The sequence below is a fragment of the Phyllobates terribilis genome, unplaced genomic scaffold (genome assembly GCF_046119375.1).
Source record: "Phyllobates terribilis strain yellow unplaced genomic scaffold, ASM4611937v1 Scaffold_4__5_contigs__length_816908805, whole genome shotgun sequence".
In the NCBI taxonomy this organism is placed as follows: Eukaryota; Metazoa; Chordata; class Amphibia; order Anura; family Dendrobatidae; genus Phyllobates; species Phyllobates terribilis.
Window position 1 is genome coordinate 603,141,247 of NW_027362764.1, and position 22,731 is coordinate 603,163,977.

A 22,731-nucleotide genomic window follows, 5' to 3' on the forward strand; every position below is an offset into this window, starting at 1 on the left:
CACACATGCGTGCTCGGCTCAGCAGAGCGTGCACCTGTTTTTAATAAAGTGAACAAGCCAATCCTTCTTTTCCCTATCAACAGACCTTTGTTTAGCACAAGTCATTAATATCACATTGTAGAAGTCAGACACCCGCAACCCCCACCAAAGTGGCAGAATTTAGACAATGTATAGAGGGGAAACAGCAATGCTCTATACACTGTGCAGGGGCCATTCTCGAGTACTGCAAATCAGTTCCTTTGGAAGTGAATGGGAGCTGAGCTGTAGTTCTTGAGAACAACCCCTACATAGTGTTCAGAGCTGTGCTGTACTGGCTCCTTACATCGGTCACATCCCTGCTGCCAGCGCTGGAAACAGCTCAGCATCTAACTAGTGGACGACTCTTTTGATGATAAGTATTGTCATCTGATGTCATCATAGCATTCAGAATCTACATCGATTATTCTCTAAAAATTAATGATTGATTTGCACAGACACAGTATAACTGCAAAAACTATCATACAACATGTATATGAATCTCATAGCCAAATGGTCACATTCTAACCTATAGTTGTCCACTAGCCTCCTCTTTATTACAGTACCTGCGTTTCTTTATTCATTAGGTTCGGATTTTGTGAGCTTTTATTTTTTCATGACTTTCACATTAGTATTGATTGAACTACATTTTGCAAAATTAGTTTCATCATCAATTTAACTTTGCGCTGGAAAGTAAAGTTGTTTCAGTGCATGGCTCAGTGGCAAGATGTTTCCAGAAATGTGTATCTTTCATATATGCCCCTTACTTTGAAGCTTTTAATGTTAAAAAAAAATTCTCTAAATTCATAAATGAAAAACAATACAAAACAATAATTTGAAGATTTAGCAAGATACATACTCTATATGTATATACATATTCAATATTAGAGGGCCAATGAGAAATTGTATCCTGTGACCACTAGATGGCAATGCAGTAAATCTATGAGTTGGCCAGTTACTGTCAACTCAGATACTGAAGGCTGATGTTTCTTTTTGCTTGTTTTAATTTAAAAATAAATAAATATATATAAATATATATATATATATATATATATATATATATATATATATATATATATATGGGGCTGCTATAATCACTCCACTCTAAAAACGTATTTTACTGTGTATGTTAAAAATATATGTATTTCCGTCTTCCGTCAGCACATTACTGCAGCCCCCTACCAGCAGCACATTGACGGACAATGTACAAATGTATCCTAATGAGAGCTCCAGCAAAGTAGAGGGGCAATTTTATTTTTTGAGAAGCGTGCAGGTTATCTATTATTGACTATTACTATTATAATTGCTATTATCTGCTCTCTATTAAGAGAGCTGCTCTGGTTATGTGTACTCTCAATATAATCTTTAAAATCTCTCTAAGGCCATACCTTTACTTTAATTGGTTACCCATAAAGAGGACCCGTCTCTTCTCCCGGCACGTCTATTTTAGTACATACTTGTATTCCCCATGAAATAAAAAATTATTGATCACTTTCCAGAAAATGTTGCAATGTGTTTTTCATCTGTTTTTCCTTCTTAATAATAAATTTACACCTGGATGTAACCAGTTGGTGATGTGACCCTACACATCTGACAATGTCCAATCAGAGCGCACTGTATCAGACTTTGCAGGTACACATCCCCAACTGGTTACACCCAGTTGTCTATTTATAAGTATTCAGAAAGTAAAACAGAAGTCCGCATTTATCAATCAGTTTAAGCAAGTTTTTTTTTGGGCATAAGCTGAGCCACAAAAAGTGGCAAGATTTTTCATTCCTGCACCATGCTTACAAAAAGTTTAAAAATTTTGTGTGTGTGTGTGTGTGTGTGGGGGGGGGGTGTGTATCAGCAAGGAGGGTTGCCAACAACAAAGATAGATTTAGCCTGTGATATTTTGGCACACATTTGCACCTGTTCATTAGAGGTGTAGATTTCATTTTCTGACTTTAGGACAGATAACTCTTTTTTAGACTGGCATTTAAAAATTCCAGTCTTGATAAATCTGCCCCAGAGTTTTAAGAAAAGAGTGATGGCAGCTCCTTTTTAAACACACCCTGGGGGGAGGGGGTGTTCACACTAAATGTACCAGAAAGCTGATTTTAAAGGGTAACCGTCATTTTAATTTTTATTTCCTGAATTAATAGTACACATGATAAACTACTTTGTAACATATCTTATCAGATAAATTTCCTCTTTTCACCTTTTGGATTGATCTTTAACTGTTAATTCTTGGGTGAAATCTGAATAACTTGTATTTAGTGAAGATGAGTTTCATGGTTGGCAGCTATTAAAATTCTATGGAGAAGGGAGGATGAGGAGGAGGAAGGTGATAGAGGCAGACACAGACATCGTGCTGCAAGTTCTCCTGAAACTACAGTTACATTTCTCCATAGAACTTTATGAGCACCAACTGCCACCTCCTATCTCAGTAATGGGATTACCTGTGTTCATTGAACGAAGATTTTACCAAAGAATTGAGAATTTTTAGAATGAAAGATCAGTCCTGACTGAGAAAGCAGATTTTGTTAATAAAATATATTACAACGTTTATTAACGACAGTTACTCTTTAGCCCCTTCCCGACATATAATGATGTATATTTACATCATCTGTAGGGTTCCCTTCTTTGAAGCTCTCTCAGAAACAAAGCCTTTTTTTTGCCGGAACATGATGGTTGTGTGTGTGGCATCATCTACTCGCGGGTGAAGATGAGCTCTACTTGCAGGTATTAACCTATTAAATGCTGCTGTCAATCTTTGACAGCAGCATTTACATGGTGGCCCAGAGAGGTGTGCTGTTCTAAGTGCCAACTGGCACCCCTGCGATGTGATCGCGGGGTGCTGATGTGTTACCATGACAGCTGGGGATCTGCTTAAGGACCCTTTACCTGCCATGTCGGCAGTCTTATGAAGCCCAATGTGTAGACTTCATTGGTGATTTTTACTATATACTATAATACTGTGGCATTACAATATATAGTACAAGCAATTCGACTATCGTAGGTTTATGCCCCCTACATAAAGGGACTACAAAATACAGTGAAAATGAAAGGAAACAGTTTTTAAAAATATAGCAAAATTAAAAAAATCTAAAAGTTCATATCACATCCATATCCTCCAAAAACAAATAAAGTAAAATGTAAAAAATAAATATATTTGGTATCTCCATGTCCATAAAAGTCAGACTGATGAAAACATAAAATTAATCATTCCAATCGGTAAACGGCCTAACGAGAAAAAAATTGAAAATCCATAAATGTGGTTTTTCAGTCACAGCAGCATCACAAAAAATGCAATAAGAGGAGATCAAAATGTCGTATCTACCCCAAAATAGTATCAATAAAACAAGACAGGTCAGGAGGCAAAAAAGGCCCTCCATCGACCGAAAAATTTAAATATTATGTGTCTCAGAACATAGCAACACAAGCGAAATTGTTTTCACCACTTACTGTATTTTTCGGACTATAAGACGCACTTTTTTCCTCCAAAATTTTGGAGGAAAGTGAGGGGTGAGTCTTATAGTCTGAACTGTGCCCTGTACTATAAACCTATGGCTGTGGGTAGTGGGGTTGTGGGGGGAGCGGCAGCGGGGGATGAGCGGGGCACAGGAGGCAGCAGCCGCCTGCAGCAGCCTAAGCTGTGCCCGCTGCTAAAGAAAATGAATATTCACTGCTCCCCACACCCATGGGCGTGGAGAGCAATGAATATTAATTTTCCTTAATAGCCGGCACACTGTAGCCGCAGCGTGACTCCTGTTGCCGCTCTACGGTCTGTGTGCCCGCTATTAAAGACCATGAATATTCACTACAATCCACTCCCATGGGTTGTAGTGAATATTCATGGTCTTTAATAGCTGGCACACAGACTGCAGAGCAGCAGCAGTGTGTGCGCTTTTAAGGTGAGTGAATGGTCACTGCTCCCCACGCACACAGTTCTGGCGTGGGGAGCAGTGACTATTCCGGCACAGCAGATCACTGTGTGAGGGCGAATGGCAGGGACGCCATGCGTGGCTCACACAGTTAGGATGTTGACAGCAGAGTGGGATGCAGCCCTGGAGGAGAGGGGAGTTGAGTATAATTGTTTATTTTTGTGTGTGCAGCATGTTGGGGATCAGGGGGTGCCATGTATACCAGGATGGAGGGGTGCCAAGCATACCAGGATGGGGATCAGGGGGTACCAAGCATATTTTTTTGCTTACACTTTGTTTTCTATTTTCCTCCTCTAAAACCTAGATGCGTCTTATGGTCCGGTGTGTCTTATAGTCCGAAAAATACAGTATATTAAAAAAGTAAAAAGTTTTCTATAGCCGTAATTCTACTAACCTGTAGATTCATGTTGTCGGGTAATTTTTACCATACAATGAACAGCGTAAAATCTAAACCCAAAACACAATTGTGGAATTGCATTTTTTGTACAATTTCACTGCACTTGGAAGTTTTCCTGTTTTCTAATATATTGAATGGTAGAATGAATGGTAATATGGAAAAGTAAATGGTATCATTCAAAACTACAACTTGTCCCACAAAAAAACAAGACATTAGATGGTTATCTAGATGGCAAGATAAAAAAACGTATGACTCTTGAAAGAAGAGGGAAAATTAAAAAGTCGCCTGGTCGGGAATATTGCACCATATTTATGCATTTCAGGCACTTTCTGCACCAGGACGAGTGAATTCCTTTAAAAAGGCCGTTTCCGGTGAGGGGGAGGCCTGATGTGTCACCCTGTGATCCACTGAATACACCAACATTTTGGGGCAAATTTCTGGCACAAAGTAAGCCAACTAATAAGTGGTGCAAACTTAGACCAAACAGTCTAATGCCACGTTCACACGTTCAGTATTTGGTCAGTATTTTACATCAGTATTTATAAGCCAAAACCAGGAGTGGAACAATCAGAGGAAAAGTATAATAGAAACACGTCACCACTTCTGTATTTATCACCCACTCCTGGTTTTGGGCAAAGTCTTGGGGTAATTTTTTTTCCCTGGGACTCAATTTTGCTGCCAACTGAGGCATATTAGGACTTGGACAACATTGGCGCCTCGGTATAAGGGGCTATCCAACAATAACTGTAGGTGGGGAGCAAGCTGAGCACAATATTCTGCGCTATAAAGCCATTTATTTCACACTGATCCTGAATACATACGTGGATGTGGGATAGTCTTACAATTCTGTACATCCTGCTTGGGTAGTGGAGTCCTCTGTGGGCTGAACCTCTCGCTTGTTAACGAGATCCTGTTTGCATATTGCTCCCTGGAAACAGCCCCGTTACCTGGTAACCAGCACCACTGAATGGCTCTACGGACCAGCCAGGGGTAAATCATTAACGTAGTTCTATCCATTCAATGTAAAATACTGCAGAAAAACCCTTGATTCCCCTTGGTCACAGGAGGCGTGCATGCACGGTACAGAAATCTGCTGCATTTAGTTGGACTTTTCTTTGGGTGGATGGAGGGAACGAGCAAGCACTTGCATCAAACTATTCCGTACGGGCTGCTGCTATGACAACTATCCAGAGGCAAATGTCAGGTCAGCTTGCAGCATATGTGTCTAGGCCATAATTGCTTTGTCACAGACCTAATAGCTGCCTTCATCAGCCTCTAGAGTCCTTAAGAGCTAAAAGCAATACTTCTTGCAATTCTTAATGATGGGATGTTCAATTTATCACTTCAATTTTTTTTTACTTTTTCACAGTTAGTACTTGAGTATCTCAGATGTGCGTCTCTAAAATGCAGGTATCCTGACAGAATTCGGAAGTCATAGCGTAAAGTGCAGACAGGTGTATTCTTCATTCATTATTAACACAATGTCTAAAATTCATGGTAAACGACCAGCTGGGAGGTAACAGCCGGGTCCCATAAGGAAATAATGCACACCAACCCAAGCAACGACTGGTCCATGTCAGTGCTACAAGCCAAAAGGCTGGAGAACAGGTGGGATCACCGGTTGTGTTATTGGCTTCAAAATGGTGACCGAATACTGACTTTGCCTTCACTTGCAGGTTTATCTCACATCTATGAGTCTCGGATATTTTCCCACCTTGACTTGTCTACCTTCTGGCTAACTCATCTTGGACTATGGTTTCAAAAAAAACATCACAGAGTTAAATACTTGGGTGATGATGGGGCCTTCTTCCACTAGATTTTATAAACCTTACTTTTGGGGCAGTACTCCAAAAACGCTGTCTGTAAATGGAGATTTAGGTTTTGGCTATTATCTTAATTCATGTGACAAGGCTTGTTGGAGAGTCGATATTGACTTTTGGGATTGCTACCTCCTATAGGTGGCACTACAGTTCTAGTCCTCTTCCTCTCTGAAGAGATAATTTACATAAAAGTTACAAAATATTTCTGGCTCCTGAAGATAATACCTGAAGTTTGACTTTCCTTCTGAATCCTTCTTCAAATTGCTACTACTTTAAAGGGGTTTTCTACTTTTAGAAAAGTAGACCTCAAGCCTTTCTTGTGATGTAAAATATAAAAATCAGATAGTGTTTATACGCACCAACCTCAGATCCAGCATTGCCTCTCTGCTGCTGCCCTGGTCTCATGGTCTCAAAGTTTTGGCTTCAGCGGTGACATCACAACGACAGCTCACATTATCACTGCCGCTAATCACTGAGCTCAGCAGCTCGGCAAAAGTAGATCCTACCATCCGATGAGCTCAGTTATTGATAGCCTTCATAGGAAAATGCTGGTGAATTCTTACCTAAAATGGCTTTGCCGATGGTTTTGCCATCCCAAGTACGGTTGCACTGAAGCCAGTAACTATATGCTATGAAGTACAGAGAGCAGGCGGTTTCTGAGAGGAAGCCGCCAAAGGAATGAGCATGTCACTTCGGAAACCCTGAAGCCCTTAAAATAAGTTATATAAGATGGGACAAGTTCACAGTAATGTCATTTTGACATTGCCAGGCATTATTCTCACTTTATGTGGCGCTTTTGCGGTGCTTTCCACCTATAAAAGACATTGTGTGCACATATCCTTAGTATACTCAAAAAAACAGACTTATTCTTAAAATATTTCATTTTCTAGAACACATTTTTGTATACTGTGGCAAGTCACAGTAAACCCCCTTAAAGGGCCTTTCCCAGTAGAATTACTTGAATCTTGCGGGCTTCAATGTAAAATGACCAACAGGGTTCCCAAAAATCTTAGGTCTACTATATCAGTAATGATCTTCACATATGGGTCCATTGGACTTCACCCCTACTCCAGTCTTTGGGATGTACTGCAACCTCTTCACACGCTCCAGACCCGCAGTTATATATCCTGTTAGATTCCCCAGTGAGTATTAGTTACTTATAGTGATACAACATTGCTTATAAAGTTATCACTCTCAAAATGTATCCTCTACCTGAAAGATCAATGCTGTAACGCTGCTCCAGGCAGAATGAATGTTTCCCACACATGGTGTCACCCATGCTTCATTGTTACTCCCACGACTCTAACTGATGTGAAGTCAGATGTCACTTTCATGTATATGCTGAAAATGTATTATGATCAATATCCATTAAACGCAGATGTAACGTCACATCGCAAACTTCACCTACAGACAATTAGGTATCAGTCACTTAACAGGCTAGAAGCTTTGAGAATGAAGAATAATGTGAGGAAGTTATAACGAGGGGACTTTATAAAGTTAGTTTAGCTTCTGGCTGTGTTGCTGTTATCTGCAACAAATGTATCAGTATCGCACAATGTTTGATACATTTTGCACAGTTTTAGCTATCACATTTCTGGTGAGCCCCGCGCTTCAAGCAGCATTATGTGTCAATAATTGCCATCTGGAACTCAATGTGATAGTTCAGGATGTTGGTCTATCTGCGTGAAATGTGCCACATTTACATGCTAATGCGGAGTGTCATGTGGATATTAATGTGAATGAATAAAGTGGGAAGAAGGTTTTTCACGTGTACACTGGATTATTCGTGCCTTTTTGCTCAGGCCTTACCCGTATAGGTGATACAAATACAGGAAATCTGCGTTGCATGGATAATGCAATCACAAGGCTGCCCCGTGTACACGGTGTGCAGAATTATTAGGCAGATTTTCCAACTCCAAGCTGTATAAACTTGAAGGCTGATTGGATGAAACAGATCAGGTGATGTGTATTTGTGTAATGAGGGGGCACGGGACCTAAGGATATAACACCCTTCATTAATTATTAGGCAGCTGGTTTTCCTCAAACAAAATGGGTCAAAAAAGAGATTTAATTGACTCTGAAAAGTCAAAAATGGTTACAAATCTTACAAAGGGATGAAGCACTCTTGAGATTACACACAGTTCAACAGTGTCTTTGAATGCACAGTGGGTATGAGTTGTCATGAAATCACATCCACTTTGCTTGGACAGATAAATGCAGCAGATTTTCTGCACAAAAAAAAGACACAATGGGGAAAACTTAGCATTTCCACTATGTGTGAACATGATCTAAGACGTTCAGAGGGAATTAAAACAACACATAAAAAAAGTCAACAGGACTTATATACAGAACCAGCAATATGTCAGTGTATGAACTGTGTGGTTTGCGAAACTAGCCATTGTGACATTCATTCGTCTTGACTAGTTCCTGCATGAACATCTTAAAAATAATTTGTACTTTTCACTAATGATCAACGACTGCAATTCTGCAGCTTGTCTGAAGCTCCAACACTGCGGCAGCTCTGGAACTTGTGAGCTTTTAAAGAGGTTGTCCACTAATCAGGGGTATACATAGGAATCATGGGGCCCCATAGCAGAAGTTCTAATTGGGCCCCCCCACCCCCCAAAAATGTAAATAATTGTCGGGGTCACAGAAGAGCATATCTTACAACTTTCCAGCCTTTACATAGTAAATTTCCTCCTGCTGAAGTCCTAGATTCCTTTTTCATTGCCCCCATAAAGTATGATGCCAACAAAAGTGCCCCCCCAAACACAGTATGATATCCCCATGGTAAATTCCTCCACATGCACAGTATAATGACCGCACTTTACCCCATCTCAACTCCCAAGGCAAAGTATCGTGACCCTAACACAGCATGATCCCCCAACTGTGACCCCCACACAGCCCTCCATACAGTATAATGGCCCTACATACAGTATAATGGCCCCACAACTCTCCACACTCCACAGAGTATAATGCACTCGCCATGGTCCTCCACAGAGTATAATGCACTCGCCATGGTCCTCCACAGAGTATAATGCACTCGCCATGGTCCTCCACATAGTATAAGACACTCGCCACGGTCTTCCACACAGTATAAGACACTCACCATGGTCCTCCACACAGTATCAGACACTTGCCATGGTTCTCCACACAGTATAATGCACACGCCATGGTCCTTCACACAGTATAATGCACACGCCATGGTCCACCACACAGTATAAGACACTCGCCATGGTCCTCCACACAGTATAAGACACTCGTCATGGTCCTCCACACAGTATAAGAAAATCCCCATGGTCCTCCACACAGTATAATGCACTCCCCATGGTCCTCCACACAGTATAATGCACTCCCCATGGTCCTCCATGCAGTATAATAAACACCCTATGGTCCTCCACGCAGTATAATGCACTCCCTATGGTCCTCCACACAGTATAATGCACTTGCCATGGTCCTCCACACAGTATAATGCACCCCCCATAGTCCTCCACACAGTATAATGCACTCCCAATGGTCCTCCACATAGTATAATACACTCCCCATGGTCCTCCACACAGTTTAATTCACTCCCCATGGTCCTCCACACATCATAATGCACTCCCCATGGTCCTCAACACAGTATAATGCACCCCATGGTCCAGTAAGCAGTATAATGCAGCCCCCCATAGGGTAAAATGCAGCCCCCACCATAGGGTAAAATGTAGCCCCAGTCCTCCAGTATTATCAGTACTCACTGATTTAAAAAATAAATATATACATACTTACCGCTCCTTGTTCCCCGCTGCTTCAGTCTCTGCAGCGCGTCTCTGTCATCACCTCAGCAGCTGCATGCTCCACTGTCTGACACAGCGTGGTGCGTCATCATGCCACTGCGTCAGACACGGAGGAGAAATGATGGGAAAGGGAGTGTCACATGATGCTCCCTCCTCCATCATTGATTTCAACCAGGGTCGGCTGCAGGTTTTCGTGGGCCCCGGGCGAAAGAGTCTCAGTGGGCCCCGTTAGCACATACCACGATTCATGATGCACAGATAAGGCAGAGAAATATCGGTATAGTACACAGGGCCCAGGCTGTCCCCTCGTCCTTCACATATGCAAACATGCACACACAGTACGCAGACATGCGCGCACGCACACACAGTACGCAGACATGCGCGCGCGCACACACAGTACGCAGACATGCACGCGCGCACACAGTACGCAGACATGCGCGCGCACACACAGTACGCAGACATGCGCGCGCACACACAGTACGCAGACATGCACACACACAGAATGCAGACATGCACGAGCACACACACAGTATGAAGATATGCACGCACACACAAAGTATGCAGACATGCACGCACACACAAAGTATGCAGACATGCACGCACACACACAGTATGCAGACATGCACGCACACACACAGTATGCAGACATGCGCGTACACGGTATGCAGATGTGCGATCACACACACACGGTACGCAGACATGCGATCACACACAGTATGCAGACATGCAATCACACACACAGTACGCAGACAGGCACAAACAAAGTACACAGACGTGATCACACACACAGTACGCAGACGTGATCACACACACAGTACGCAGACATGCGATCACACACACAGTACGCAGACATGCGATCACACACAGTACGCAGACATGCGATCACACACACAGTACGCAGACATGCGATCACACACAGTATGCAGACATGCGATCACACATGGTACACAGACATGCGATCACACACACACGGTACACAAACATGCAATCGCATACACAGTACACAGACATGCGATCACACACACAGTACGCAGATATGCACGCGCACACACAGTAGGCAGACATGCACGCGCACAGTACGTAGACATGCATGCGCACACAGTACGCAGACATTCACACACACAAACACATACACAGATATGTACACATACAGACATACACACATATTTGAACACATTCTTAAAAACACATAAAACAGACATAAATATATATATACACAGTCATGCACACAAACATACAAGACACATTAGAAAAATATTTAAAATGGGGATTGGGGAATGTGGCGACAAGCCTCACTTACCTGCCCCCAGCCTGTCTCCCGTTCAGCTGTGCAGGGCCGCCGGCATGTCTGTCACAGACATGGCCCTGGATCATCAGGGGGGCCTCCTCACCGTCGGGTCCCCTGGACCATCAGGGGGGCCCCTCACCATCGGGGTCCTGGACCATCAGGGTGGTCCCCTCACCGTCAAGGCCCTGAACCATCAGGGGGGTCCCCTCACCGTCTGGGTCCGGGCTGCTCCCCCAGCATCTGTACAGCCAGGACCTCACTCCGGCACTGCAGCTTGTCTGTCGGCACTTCCCCAGACATAGCCGCGCTGTGTGTGGCTGTGTCTGCTAGTAATGACGCGGCAGGGGCGACATACAAGCACAATTAAAGGTGCAGTGTCGCCCCTGCGTGTCATTACTACCATACACAGCCGCATAGCGCGCAGCTATGTCTGAGGAAGTGCCGGCAATCTAGATGCAGCCTGCAGAGCCGGCGGATCAGGGGGGCAGGAGCAGGGGGGGGGCCGATGCAAGGGTGGTGGGAACCCCCATGCAGATACACAGTGCAGGCGACTGCTATGGGGCCCCCTGGCTCACGGGCCCCGTAGCAGTCTCGTGGCCTGCCGCCATTGGCGGTACGCCACTAATTTTTCATTGATGACCTATCCTTAGGATAGGTCATTTTCACCTATCCTTAGGATAGGTCATCAATGTCTGAGCGGCCACGGTCTGACACCCTCGCCAATCAGCTGTTATAAGCACTCACTTGCGATGCTGGCCGTCGTCTTGTAGTAGCCGCAGCAGGGTACTGCACACCCACCTCCTATTCATATCAATAGGAGGCGGATGTGCAGTACCTTGTAGCGGCCACTATCAGAAAATGGAGCAGCTCCACAAGTGAGTACTTCGCCACCAACAATAGTGCCTGTTCGGTGGGTTTGTCAGGTGTCGGCCCCCGGCCGATCAGATATTGATGATCTATCCTAAGAATACGTCATCAATAAAAAAGTAATGGACAACCTTTTTAAAAGTCAATTAGCAAATCTCTGATTTACACTTTCATAGATTCAGTGGTTTCAGTGAATTGTAAACTGTTTAACATACAGTACAGACCAAAAGTTTGGACACACCTTCTCATTTAAGGATTTTTCTGTATTTTCATGACTATGAAAATTGTACATTCACACTGAAGGCATCAAAACTATGAATTAACACGTGGAATTATATACTTAACAAAAAAGTGAGAAACAACTGAAAATATGTCTTATATTCTAGGTTTTTCAAAGTAGCCACCTTTTGCTTTGATGACTGCTTTGCACACTCTTGGCATTCTCTTGATGCGCTTCAAGAGGTAGTCACCGGAAATGGTTTTCACTTCACAGGTGTGCCCTGTCAGGTTTAATAAGTGGGATTTCTTGCCTTATAAATGGGGTTGGGACCATCAGTTGTGTTGTGCAGAAGTCTGGTGGATACACAGCTGATAGTCCTACTGAATAGACTGTTAGAATTTGTATTATGGCAAGAAAAAAGCAGCTAAGTAAAGAAAAACGAGTGGCCATCATTACTTTGAGAAATGAAGGTCAGTCAGTGCGAAAAATTGGCAAAACGTTGAAAGTGTCCCCAAGTGCAGTTGCAAAAACCATCAAGCGCTACAAAGAAACTGGCTCACATGAGGACCACCCCAGGAAAGGAAGACCAAGAGTCACCTCTGCTTCTGAGGATAAGCTTATCCAAGTCACCAGCCTCAGAAATCGCAGGTTAACAGCAGCTCAGATTAGAGACCAGGTCAATGCCACACAGAGTTCTAGCAGCAGACACATCTCTTCAACAACTGTTAAGAGGAGACTTTGTGCAGCAGGCCTTCATGGTAAAATAGTTGCTAGGAAACCACTGCTAAGGACAGGCAACAAGCAGAAGAGACTTGTTTGGGCTAAAGAACACAAGGAATGGACATTAGACCAGTGGAAATCTGAGCTTTGGTCTGATGAGTCCAAATTTGAGATCTTTGTTTCCAACCACCGTGTCTTTCTGCGATGCAGAAAAGGTGAACGGATGGACTCTACATGCCTGATTCCCACCGTGAAGCATGGAGGAGGAGGTGTGATGGTGTGGGGGTGCTTTGCTGGTGACACTGTTCGGGATTTATTCAAAATTGAAGGCATACTGAACCAGCATGGCTACCACAGCATCTTGCAGAGGCATGCTATTCCATCTGGTTTGCGTTTAGTTGGACCATCATTTATTTTTCAACAGGACAATGACCCCAAACACACCTCCAGGCTATGTAAGGGCTATTTGACCAAGAAGGAGAGTGATGGGGTGACCTGTCCTCCACAGTCACCAGACCTGAACCCAATCGAGATGGTTTGGGGTGAGCTGGACCGCAGAGTGAAGGCAAAAGGGCCAACAAGTGCTAAGCATCTCTGGGAACTCCTTCAAGATTGTTGGAAGACCATTTCCGGTGACTACCTCTTGAAGCTCATCAAGAGAATGCCAAGAGTGTGCAAAGCAGTTATCAAAGCAAAAGGTGGCTACTTTGAAGAACCTAGAATATAAGACATATTTTCAGTTGTTTCACACATTTTTGTTAAGCATATAATTCCACATGTGTTAATTCATAGTTTTGATGCCTTCAGTGTGAATGTACAATTTTCTCTCTATATGCCTGGTTCCCTCCGTGAAACATGGAGGAGGAGGTGTGATGGTGTGGGGGTGCTTTGCTGGTGACACTGTTGGGGATTTATTCAAAATTGAAGGCATACTGAACCAGCATGGCTACCACAGCATCTTGCATCGGCATGCTATTCCATCCGGTTTGCATTTAGTTGGACCATCATTTATTTTTCAACAGGACAATGACCCCAAACACACCTCCAGGCTGTGTAAGGGCTATTTGACCAAGAAGGAGAGTGATGGGGTGCTACGCCAGATGACCTGGCCTCCAGTCACCAGACCTGACCCCAATCGAGATGGTTTGGGGTGAACTGGACCGAAGAGTGAAGGCAAAAGGGCCAACAAGTGCTAAGCATCTCTGGGAACTCCTTCAAGAATGTTGGAAGACCATTTCCAGTGACTACCTCTTGAAGCTCATCAAGAGAATGCCAAGAGTGTGCAAAGCAGTCATCAAAGCAAAAGGTGGCTACTTTGAAGAACCTAGAATATAAGACATATTTTCAGTTGTTTCACACTTTTTTGTTAAGTATATAATTCCACATGTGTTAATTCATAGTTTTGATGCCTTCAGTGTGAATGTACAATTTTCATAGTCATGAAAATACAGAAAAATCTTTAAATGAGAAGGTGTGTCCAAACTTTTGGTCTGTACTGTATGAAGTTACTGGAAATATGATGACTCCTACTGTATGACAAGTACCACTATACTAAAATTGTATTATATTCTCCGGACAGCGAGCGGAGTCTGGTGAGGCAGTACTGATCTATTTTTGCTTTTGGGGATTGTTCTGTCTATTTTGTGACTAATTCTTAATTTGACTCATTTAACTCATTTTATGAAATTATCACACTGAACGTTTAGTTGTAGCTTCTTCCACGGTTCATTCAATTTAGTTGTGTTACTAGATTTTTATATTTTAGTGATTTCACAATTACACAATAACTATTTTTGTACTTGAGTACCTGCTGTACTTGTCACATTTTTAACTATTTGTCTACTTATGTCACTATGATAGATTTCAGCAGCTTTATTAACTAACTTCAGCCATTGTGTTATTATTTTCGCTCCTGAATGGTGACGGTTAAGTCAGATGAACACGTTACCAGCAGCGAGCACAAAGGAGCCCATAGCGTGTCCAATATCATCACACCACGGGGCCCAATAAGCACAAGAAACCATCCATTGATCCCTATATGTGTAACATCTATTGTACAGGCGACGTGTGGGCTACACTGCAGCAACATCCAACATACTTTATACTTTTTTGTGTTATAGCTCTGTTTATATGGTCCGTATAGGTATGTAAGTACTAACAAAAATACTGGTTTACAGTACTGAACAAATGACTTCATGCCCGTTAGTTTTGGAGCACAGAGAAGGTGAATGTTGGCAGTATGGATTTTACATGGTGTTCTGCTAACAAGATGTGCCACAGTGATACTAAGCCATGCATATGAAATGTTTTTACCATTAAACTACTTCCCTGATATCAATACTTCACAACAGTGTAATAAATATATGAAGATATATTTGCTGCAGATCCCTAATGTGAATGCTGCGGTCAGTGATTGGCTCCAGTGGTCATGTATATCGATGTGATGTCATCACTGCCGCTAAGTAAAGAAACACCAGAGGGGAGAACCGGAGTGGCGGGGGAATTTATGCCTCTTTTATTATTTTGTTGCATTTCCTTCCTTAGCCTGTTTTTTGTTGACCCTTTAAAGGGGCTGTCTTACCAGAGACAAATCTTTCCATATAGAAGCAAGCTCTTAATACACCCTGACTAATAGCAAATTTTGCAGAGGGGATCTGCAGCAGTCAGACAGGTGATGCAGGCACAATGTGACGGCTATTCCGATGAATAGCAGAGTGGCTTTCTATTTTGGCTTATAGATTCTCTCGAGCAGGCTTGCGGGGGCAGGAGGGCAGGGGGACAAAGCCTTTATTGATATCACATTAAAGACTATTCAATAGTTGACATTATAAGGTCTTATCCATTGCTATATTCACATGACATGTAGAGATGAGCAATTCGATTCACTCTGTCTAGGTCCAGTTTGGTCCTCTGTGTCAACCGGTCTTCACTAGCGCTTACTGGGTCCCCGCGGCATCATGACATCACAGCGTGACGCATGTTATGGTAACGCATTAGGGCTGGTAAGCGCTGGAGAAGTCCAGGATGCCGGGTGCAGAAGTGAAGACCAGCTGCCATAGAGGTGCAGGCTGGACATCAGACCAGGACAGCGCAAATCGAATTGCTCATCTCTACTACCATATTTAATATGATCATTGGTAATGTACAGATATGAACTGTACCTGCTGTCTGTCGAGCTTCATCCTCTTGGCGGCATTCCTACTTTCACTCTCACAGGCTGAGGCTAAGATACTTTCTGCTACAGCGGAGGTGAGGTGTGAGGGGATAGGTCGGGACTGAAAGAAAGCACATTATGGATAAAGCGGGATTAAACAGCTGTTAGATTTGTAAGGGTTAAATGGAGACAGGACAGCAGTCACTGAAATGTCACTTTACAAGGCACATATACACAACAACAAAACTTAAAGGGGGAAATGAACTGATGACAAAATGAAGAAACACAGGATAAGTCTTCACCTGGAATATATAACAATTCATGATGTTCAGTGTATTACAACACAACCATGGAAGGATTAACAAAAGCTCTGCCTTCTAGATGTCCAAACATGACAAGCATCTGAATGATGGTACCAAAGTACAAAGTATTATTTCCACCCAGCTCTCAGATGCAATGTACCAAAAAAATATATATATCCAAAGGATAGCAGCACAGCATAATTGTTTGCAAAACTCCTCCAACTCCAATGGTACTGCTTCAATATCCTATATCCCAAACAAAAAAAAATCCAAAAATCAGGAAGCACATCCAATATGGTGCAGAAAAGTATTAGGATCCTCTACTCACTCACAACAGCTATATTTCGGCTATCTCTATATAGATTTTCTCAAGTGCATATATATATTTATATATACGTATATATTAAACTTGATGGTGTACGTTACCATCTACAGGATGTGCCTTGTATTGTGGCAGATAGGCACACGAGAATTGGCCAGTTTGTGTCCTAACTAAGCGCCTCAATTCTACAAATACAGGCTATATAGCAGAAACACTGTTCGAATTTCCCATATTCAATGTTCACATACAGCTTAGTGGACTCAGTGGGCTGTTGCACTTATTAGTTTGGATACTATTGCAGTTACTGCAGCTTGATTCTGTTCACATTTGACTCATTTTTCCAGGACGTACTGGTTTGTTAGTTTTTTTTTTGCTTATTTATAAGCATACAGTGGCTGCCTCCAAGGTTGGCTCAGTACTCACCCTATTTGTCTATTGGCTACAATCACACAACTGTATTTTTGGTACGAGTGCTGTCCGTGAAAAAAATTGCCAGTACTTGTACCCAGGTCCGGCTCCACGTTTTTGTGGGCCCAGGGTGAAAGAGTCTCGGTGGGTCCTTTAACACATACATTCATGATGCACAGATACAGCAGAGAAATACAGGTATACAACACAGGGCCCAGGCTGTCCCCTCATCCTTCACATATGCAAACATGCACACACATATAGTACACAGACATGCACGCACACACAGAGTACGTAGACAGGTTCACGGCGCCACATGGTGTTCATTGTGCAGGTTCACGGAGCCACATGGTGTTTAGTGTGCAGGTTCAGGGAGCCACATGGTGTTCAGTGTGCAGGTTTACGGCACCACATGGTGTTCAGTGTGCAGGTTCACAGTGCCACATGGTGTTCAGTGTGCAGGCTCACAGTGCCACATGGTGTTCAGTGTGCAGGCTCACAGTGCCACATGGTGTTCAGTGTGCAGGTTCACGGTGCCACATGGTGTTCAATGTGCAGGTTCATGGTGCCACATGGTGCTCAATGTGCAGGCTCACTGAGCCACATGGTGCTCATGGTGCCACACAGTGTTCAATGTGCAGGTTCACGGTGCCACATGGTGTTCAGTGTGCAGGTTCACGGAGCCACATGGTGTTCAGTGTGCAGGTTTATGGTGCCACATGGTGTTCAGTGTGGAGGTTCACAGTGTCACATGGTGTTCAGTGTGCAGGTTCACTGAGCCACGTGGTGTTCATTGTGCAGGTTCACAGCGCACATGGTGTTCATTGTGCAGGTTCACGGAGCCACATGGTGTTCAGTGTGCAGGTTCACTGTGCCACGTGGTGTTCATTGTGCAGGTTCATGGAGCCACATTGTGTTCAGTGTGCAGGTTCACGGTGTCATGGTACATCGTTTTCCCTGTCCTGCATTTCTGTATAAAATGTCATGATGTGATGTAAATACCCATGCTCCTTCCCAGATCTTTGTTCCTCAACCATAATTTAACTTGGGCTTGTGTCAACACCGCTAGAGGACTCCCCATTGTTCTCTTAAGCAGGGGGAGAACTCACAGTACACATCTTTATAGACACATCGGAGCCATGCCATGGACTAAACCATCGACTAGGAGGGGGAAACCTCTCCTCCCCTACCCTTGGGCTGTTCCCGGTAGCCCAAGACAATGGACTTATGCGTGACCAGTGTTGTGTTGGGAGATCTCTGGAGGAAGAAGTGTGGGGGCTCTTAGCTGCGGCAAGACCTCACGCCCGTCGGTGATTGTGGACTTATTATGAACCTTAGGAATAACATGGATTTTTGATTTGGTATGCTGCCTGCCTTAATAAATCCCGTTGGAGCGTTCTTAGTCCGGTGGTCTCTTCTTGCTCTGCCGCATGCCCCGTCACACATGGTGCCACATGGTGTTCATTGTGCAGGTTCATGGAGCCACATGGTGTTCAGTGTGGAGGTTCACAGCACCACAGTGTTCAGTGTGCAGGTTCACGGCGCCACATGGTGTTCAGTGTGCAGGTTCACGGCACCACATAGTGTTCAGTGTGCAGGCTCACGGTGCCACATGGTGTTCAGTGTGCAGGTTCACGGCACCACATAGTGTTCAGTGTGCAGGCTCACGGTGCCACATGGTGTTCAGTGTGCAGGTTCACGGCGCCACATGGTGTTCAGTGTGCAGGTTCACGGCGCCACATGGTGTTCATTGTGTAGGTTCATGGAGCCTCATTGTGTTCAGTGTGCAGGTTCACGGAGCCACATGGTGCTCATTGTGCAGGTTCATGGAGCCACATGGTGTTCAGTGTGGAGGTTCAAGGCACCACAGTGTTCAGTGTGCAGGTTCACGGTGCCACATGGTGTTCAGTGTGCAGGTTCACGGTGCCACATGGTGTTCAGTGTGCAGGTTAACGGCGCCACATGGTGTTCAGTGTTCAGGATCATGGAGCTACATGGTGTTCAGCGTGCAGGTTCACGGCACCACATAGTGTTCAGTGTGCAGGTTCATGGTGCAACATGGTGCAACATGTTCAGTGTGCATATTCACTGAGCCACGGTATTCAGTGTGCAGGTTCACTGAGCTACATGGTGTTCAGTGTGCAGGTTCACTGAGCCACATGGTGTTCAGTGTGCAGGTTCACTGAGCCACATGGTGTTCAGTGTGCAGGTTCACGGAGCCACATGGTGTTCAGTGTGCAGGTTCACGGAGCCACATGGTGTTCATTGTGCAGGTTCACGGTGCCACATGGTGTTCAGTGTGCAGGTTCATGGAGCCACATGGTGTTCAGTGTGGAGGTTCAAGGCACCACAGTGTTCAGTGTGCAGGTTCACGGAGCCACATGGTGTTCAGTGTGCAGGTTAACGGCACCACATAGTGTTCAGTGTGCAGGTTCACGGTGCCACATGGTGTTCAGTGTGCATGTTCACGGTGCCACATGGTGTTCAGTGTGCAGGTTAATGGCGCCACATGGTGTTCAGTGTGCAGGTTCATGGAGCCACATGGTGTTCAGTGTGCAGGTTCACGGCACCACATAGTGTTCAGTGTGCAGGTTCATGGTGCAACATGGTGCAACATGTTCAGTGTGCATAATCACTGAGACACGGTATTCAGTGTGCAGGTTCACTGAGCCACATGGTGTTCAGTGTGCAGGTTCACTGAGCCACATGGTGTTCAGTGTGCAGGTTCACTGAGCCAGCCACATGGTGTTCAGTGTGCAGGTTCACTGAGCCACATGGTGTTCAGTGTGCAAGTTCACTGAGCCACATGGTGTTCAGTGTGCAGGTTCACTGAGCCACATGGTGTTCAGTGTGCAGGTTCACTGAGCCACATGGTGTTCAGTGTGCAGGTCCATCCAATGAGATGAGGGCTAGTGGGACACACATGCTCAGTCATTCTCCTCACAGTCAAATTTATGGATAGTGATTCATTGGTCACTGAAAAACAGCCAATAGAAATATCTCGTAGGGCAGATGGCTAATTCTATTGGCTGCTTTGCATTGAATGGTGGTTATATACTTTGAACACCAGATGGCGCCCTACATTATAAGAAAAAGTAATAACTTTACTGGATCAGTTTTATAGCAGCAAGTAAATTGCAACTATTTTTTCATGATCTATACACAAATGGAAACTCTTCTCCAATAATTAGTGCCTTGTGAAATGTAATGCATTATTATTAAATGCAATCTAACAACAGTGATACCTGGGTTAGGTATAAATATGTCACATAACACAAAAAAGCTGCACATTCTCCAGTTCTCATTTGGCTTCAATGCTGTTCAGAAGTATTCAAAATTCAATGATTTTCTTCTGTAGAACAATTACCGGGTCATAAACAGTGATGTGCCATTGCATGACATATAAACAGCAGAATAGATACATTCACATACTACATTTAATACTCTGTGGAAAAATTACTGGGCGAAAATGCATTTGAGAAATAATGACCATCAATGTGAAGAGCTGTTGTGTAAAATTGCCTTTTTTTTTTCGTCCTGAGATCACCTTCGTGGAACATTAGGAGAAGTAATATTTAGCTAGGGATAATTTCAGGTTAAATCAAGTCAATTAATACACAGCCAGAGGACTGCAATGTTTTATGGGTTTTATAACAGTAAAATATATTGAGCACAGAGACAATGCTCACATATGTGTTTACTGTGGTTAATAATATTACGGATTATGCCCTTAAACAAAAGCAACAATCCACTTTCATAATCACATTAAGTTGAGCTCACAATAATCACTATGAAGGCTGCTATCCATTAATACACCTAACGTGAGATCAAAATGAATGGAAAATATGAATCCCTTCTTCTTGTCTCACGGTGTGCAGTAATGACAAAACTGTAGTTCGTATTACAGCAGCAAATTAGAGTTTAGTGCAGCCATAATCTCTCTTCTTGCCACATATTAGTAAAGGCTGTGTGGGTGCATGCCCAAACTTCTTCTTCTTTAAGACCTTCTGAACCCTAAATATAAGTGAGCCCACTCCTTCCCTGTCTGTCTTACGTGTGAAATTACTCCTTCACCAACTCTGATATGGATCGGACCAGTCATTTCCAAATTGTCTGATGTGCCAATTTTCCAATAAAAGGCTTTGTTCACACTTGCATTCAGAGTGTTCATTGCATGTTTTGTCATCTTTACTGGAAGAAAAAATGTAATATAGTGTGCTAATTTTTGCTAAAATGGCAAATACTGTAACGGAAACCCAACAGATCCCATGATAATTAATGGGAGTATTGTCGTGTGAAGAAATTACAGTAGTGTTCAAAATAATAGCAGTCCAATATGCCTAATGACAGATTAATCACTGTTTTTGGTATAAATTATATTACCACATGTCAAACAATTTACCAGTTCGTTCAGTAGATTCTAAGAAAACCAACAGACTCAGCATTCATGATCTGCAGGTTTTTGAGTCTGTGTGTTTCAATAAGTAATTGAAAGGGGTTGTGTTCAAAATAATAGCAGGGTGGAGTTCAATTAGTGAGGTCAATCATTCTTATTAAGGGTGAAGCCAGCACATGTTGTGCATGCATTTCTCCTTGAAAGCCTGAGAAATAAATGTAATTCGAGACATTGTTCAGAAGAACAGAGTACTTTGATTAAAAAGTTGACTGGAGAGGATAAAATTTAAAAAGAAGTGCAGACAATGAGAGGCTGTTCAGCTAAAATGATCTCCAGTGCTTTAAAATGGAAAGCAAAACCAGAAAGATGTGGAAGAAATAGGAAGACTACCATTCAAATGGATCGAAGAATAGCCAGAATGACAAAGGCTCAGACAATGATCAGCTCCAGGATGATCAAAGATAGTCTCAAGTTACATGTGAGGACGCCTGTGTGAAGTTCATCTCTGAGCAAGAAGTCCCCACAAAGTCCCAGTGTTAAAAAAAGACATGTACTGAAGCGGATACAATTTGCCAAAGAACACATCAACAGACCTAAAGAGAAATGGAGAAATATTATGTGAACTTATGAAAGTAAAATTGTTCTTTTTGGGTCCAAGGGCTGATTACAGTTTGACAGACGACCCCCAAACTCTGCATTCAAGCCACAGTACACTCTGAAGACAGTGAAGCATGGTGGTGAAAGCACCATGATATGGGCATGTTTCTCTTACTATGGTGCCAGACCTATTTACCGCATACCAGGGATCATGGACAAGTATGCATATATTAAAATACTTGAAGAGGTCATGTTGACTTAGGCTGAAGAGGATATGCCCAATAAATGGGTGTTTCAACAAGACAATGACCCTAAACACACCAGTAAATGAGCAAAATCTTGGTTCCAGTCCAACAAAATTGAGGTTATGGAGTGACAAGCCCAATCCCCGCACCTTAAGCCGATAGAACACTTGTGGGGTGATATCAAAAATGCCATTTCTGAGGCAAAGCCAACAAATGCCAACAAATTGTGGATTATAGTCAAAGCATCCTGGGCTGGAATAAGAGTTGACATGTGGCAG

At 43.3% G+C, this 22,731-nt stretch overlaps 1 protein-coding gene across 5 annotated transcripts in view; it reads right to left on the reverse strand.

Moving 5' to 3' along the window:
* Window positions 1–22,731, reverse strand: part of NOL4 (nucleolar protein 4) — a 406,127-nt gene that overhangs the window by 30,927 nt on the left and 352,469 nt on the right. For all 5 annotated transcript variants that reach the window (XM_073679225.1, XM_073679222.1, XM_073679220.1 and 2 more), the window contains one exon: window positions 16,191–16,304. In XM_073679225.1, coding sequence (XP_073535326.1) covers window positions 16,191–16,304 — 114 coding nt within the window. The remainder of the gene's footprint in view (window positions 1–16,190; window positions 16,305–22,731) is intronic.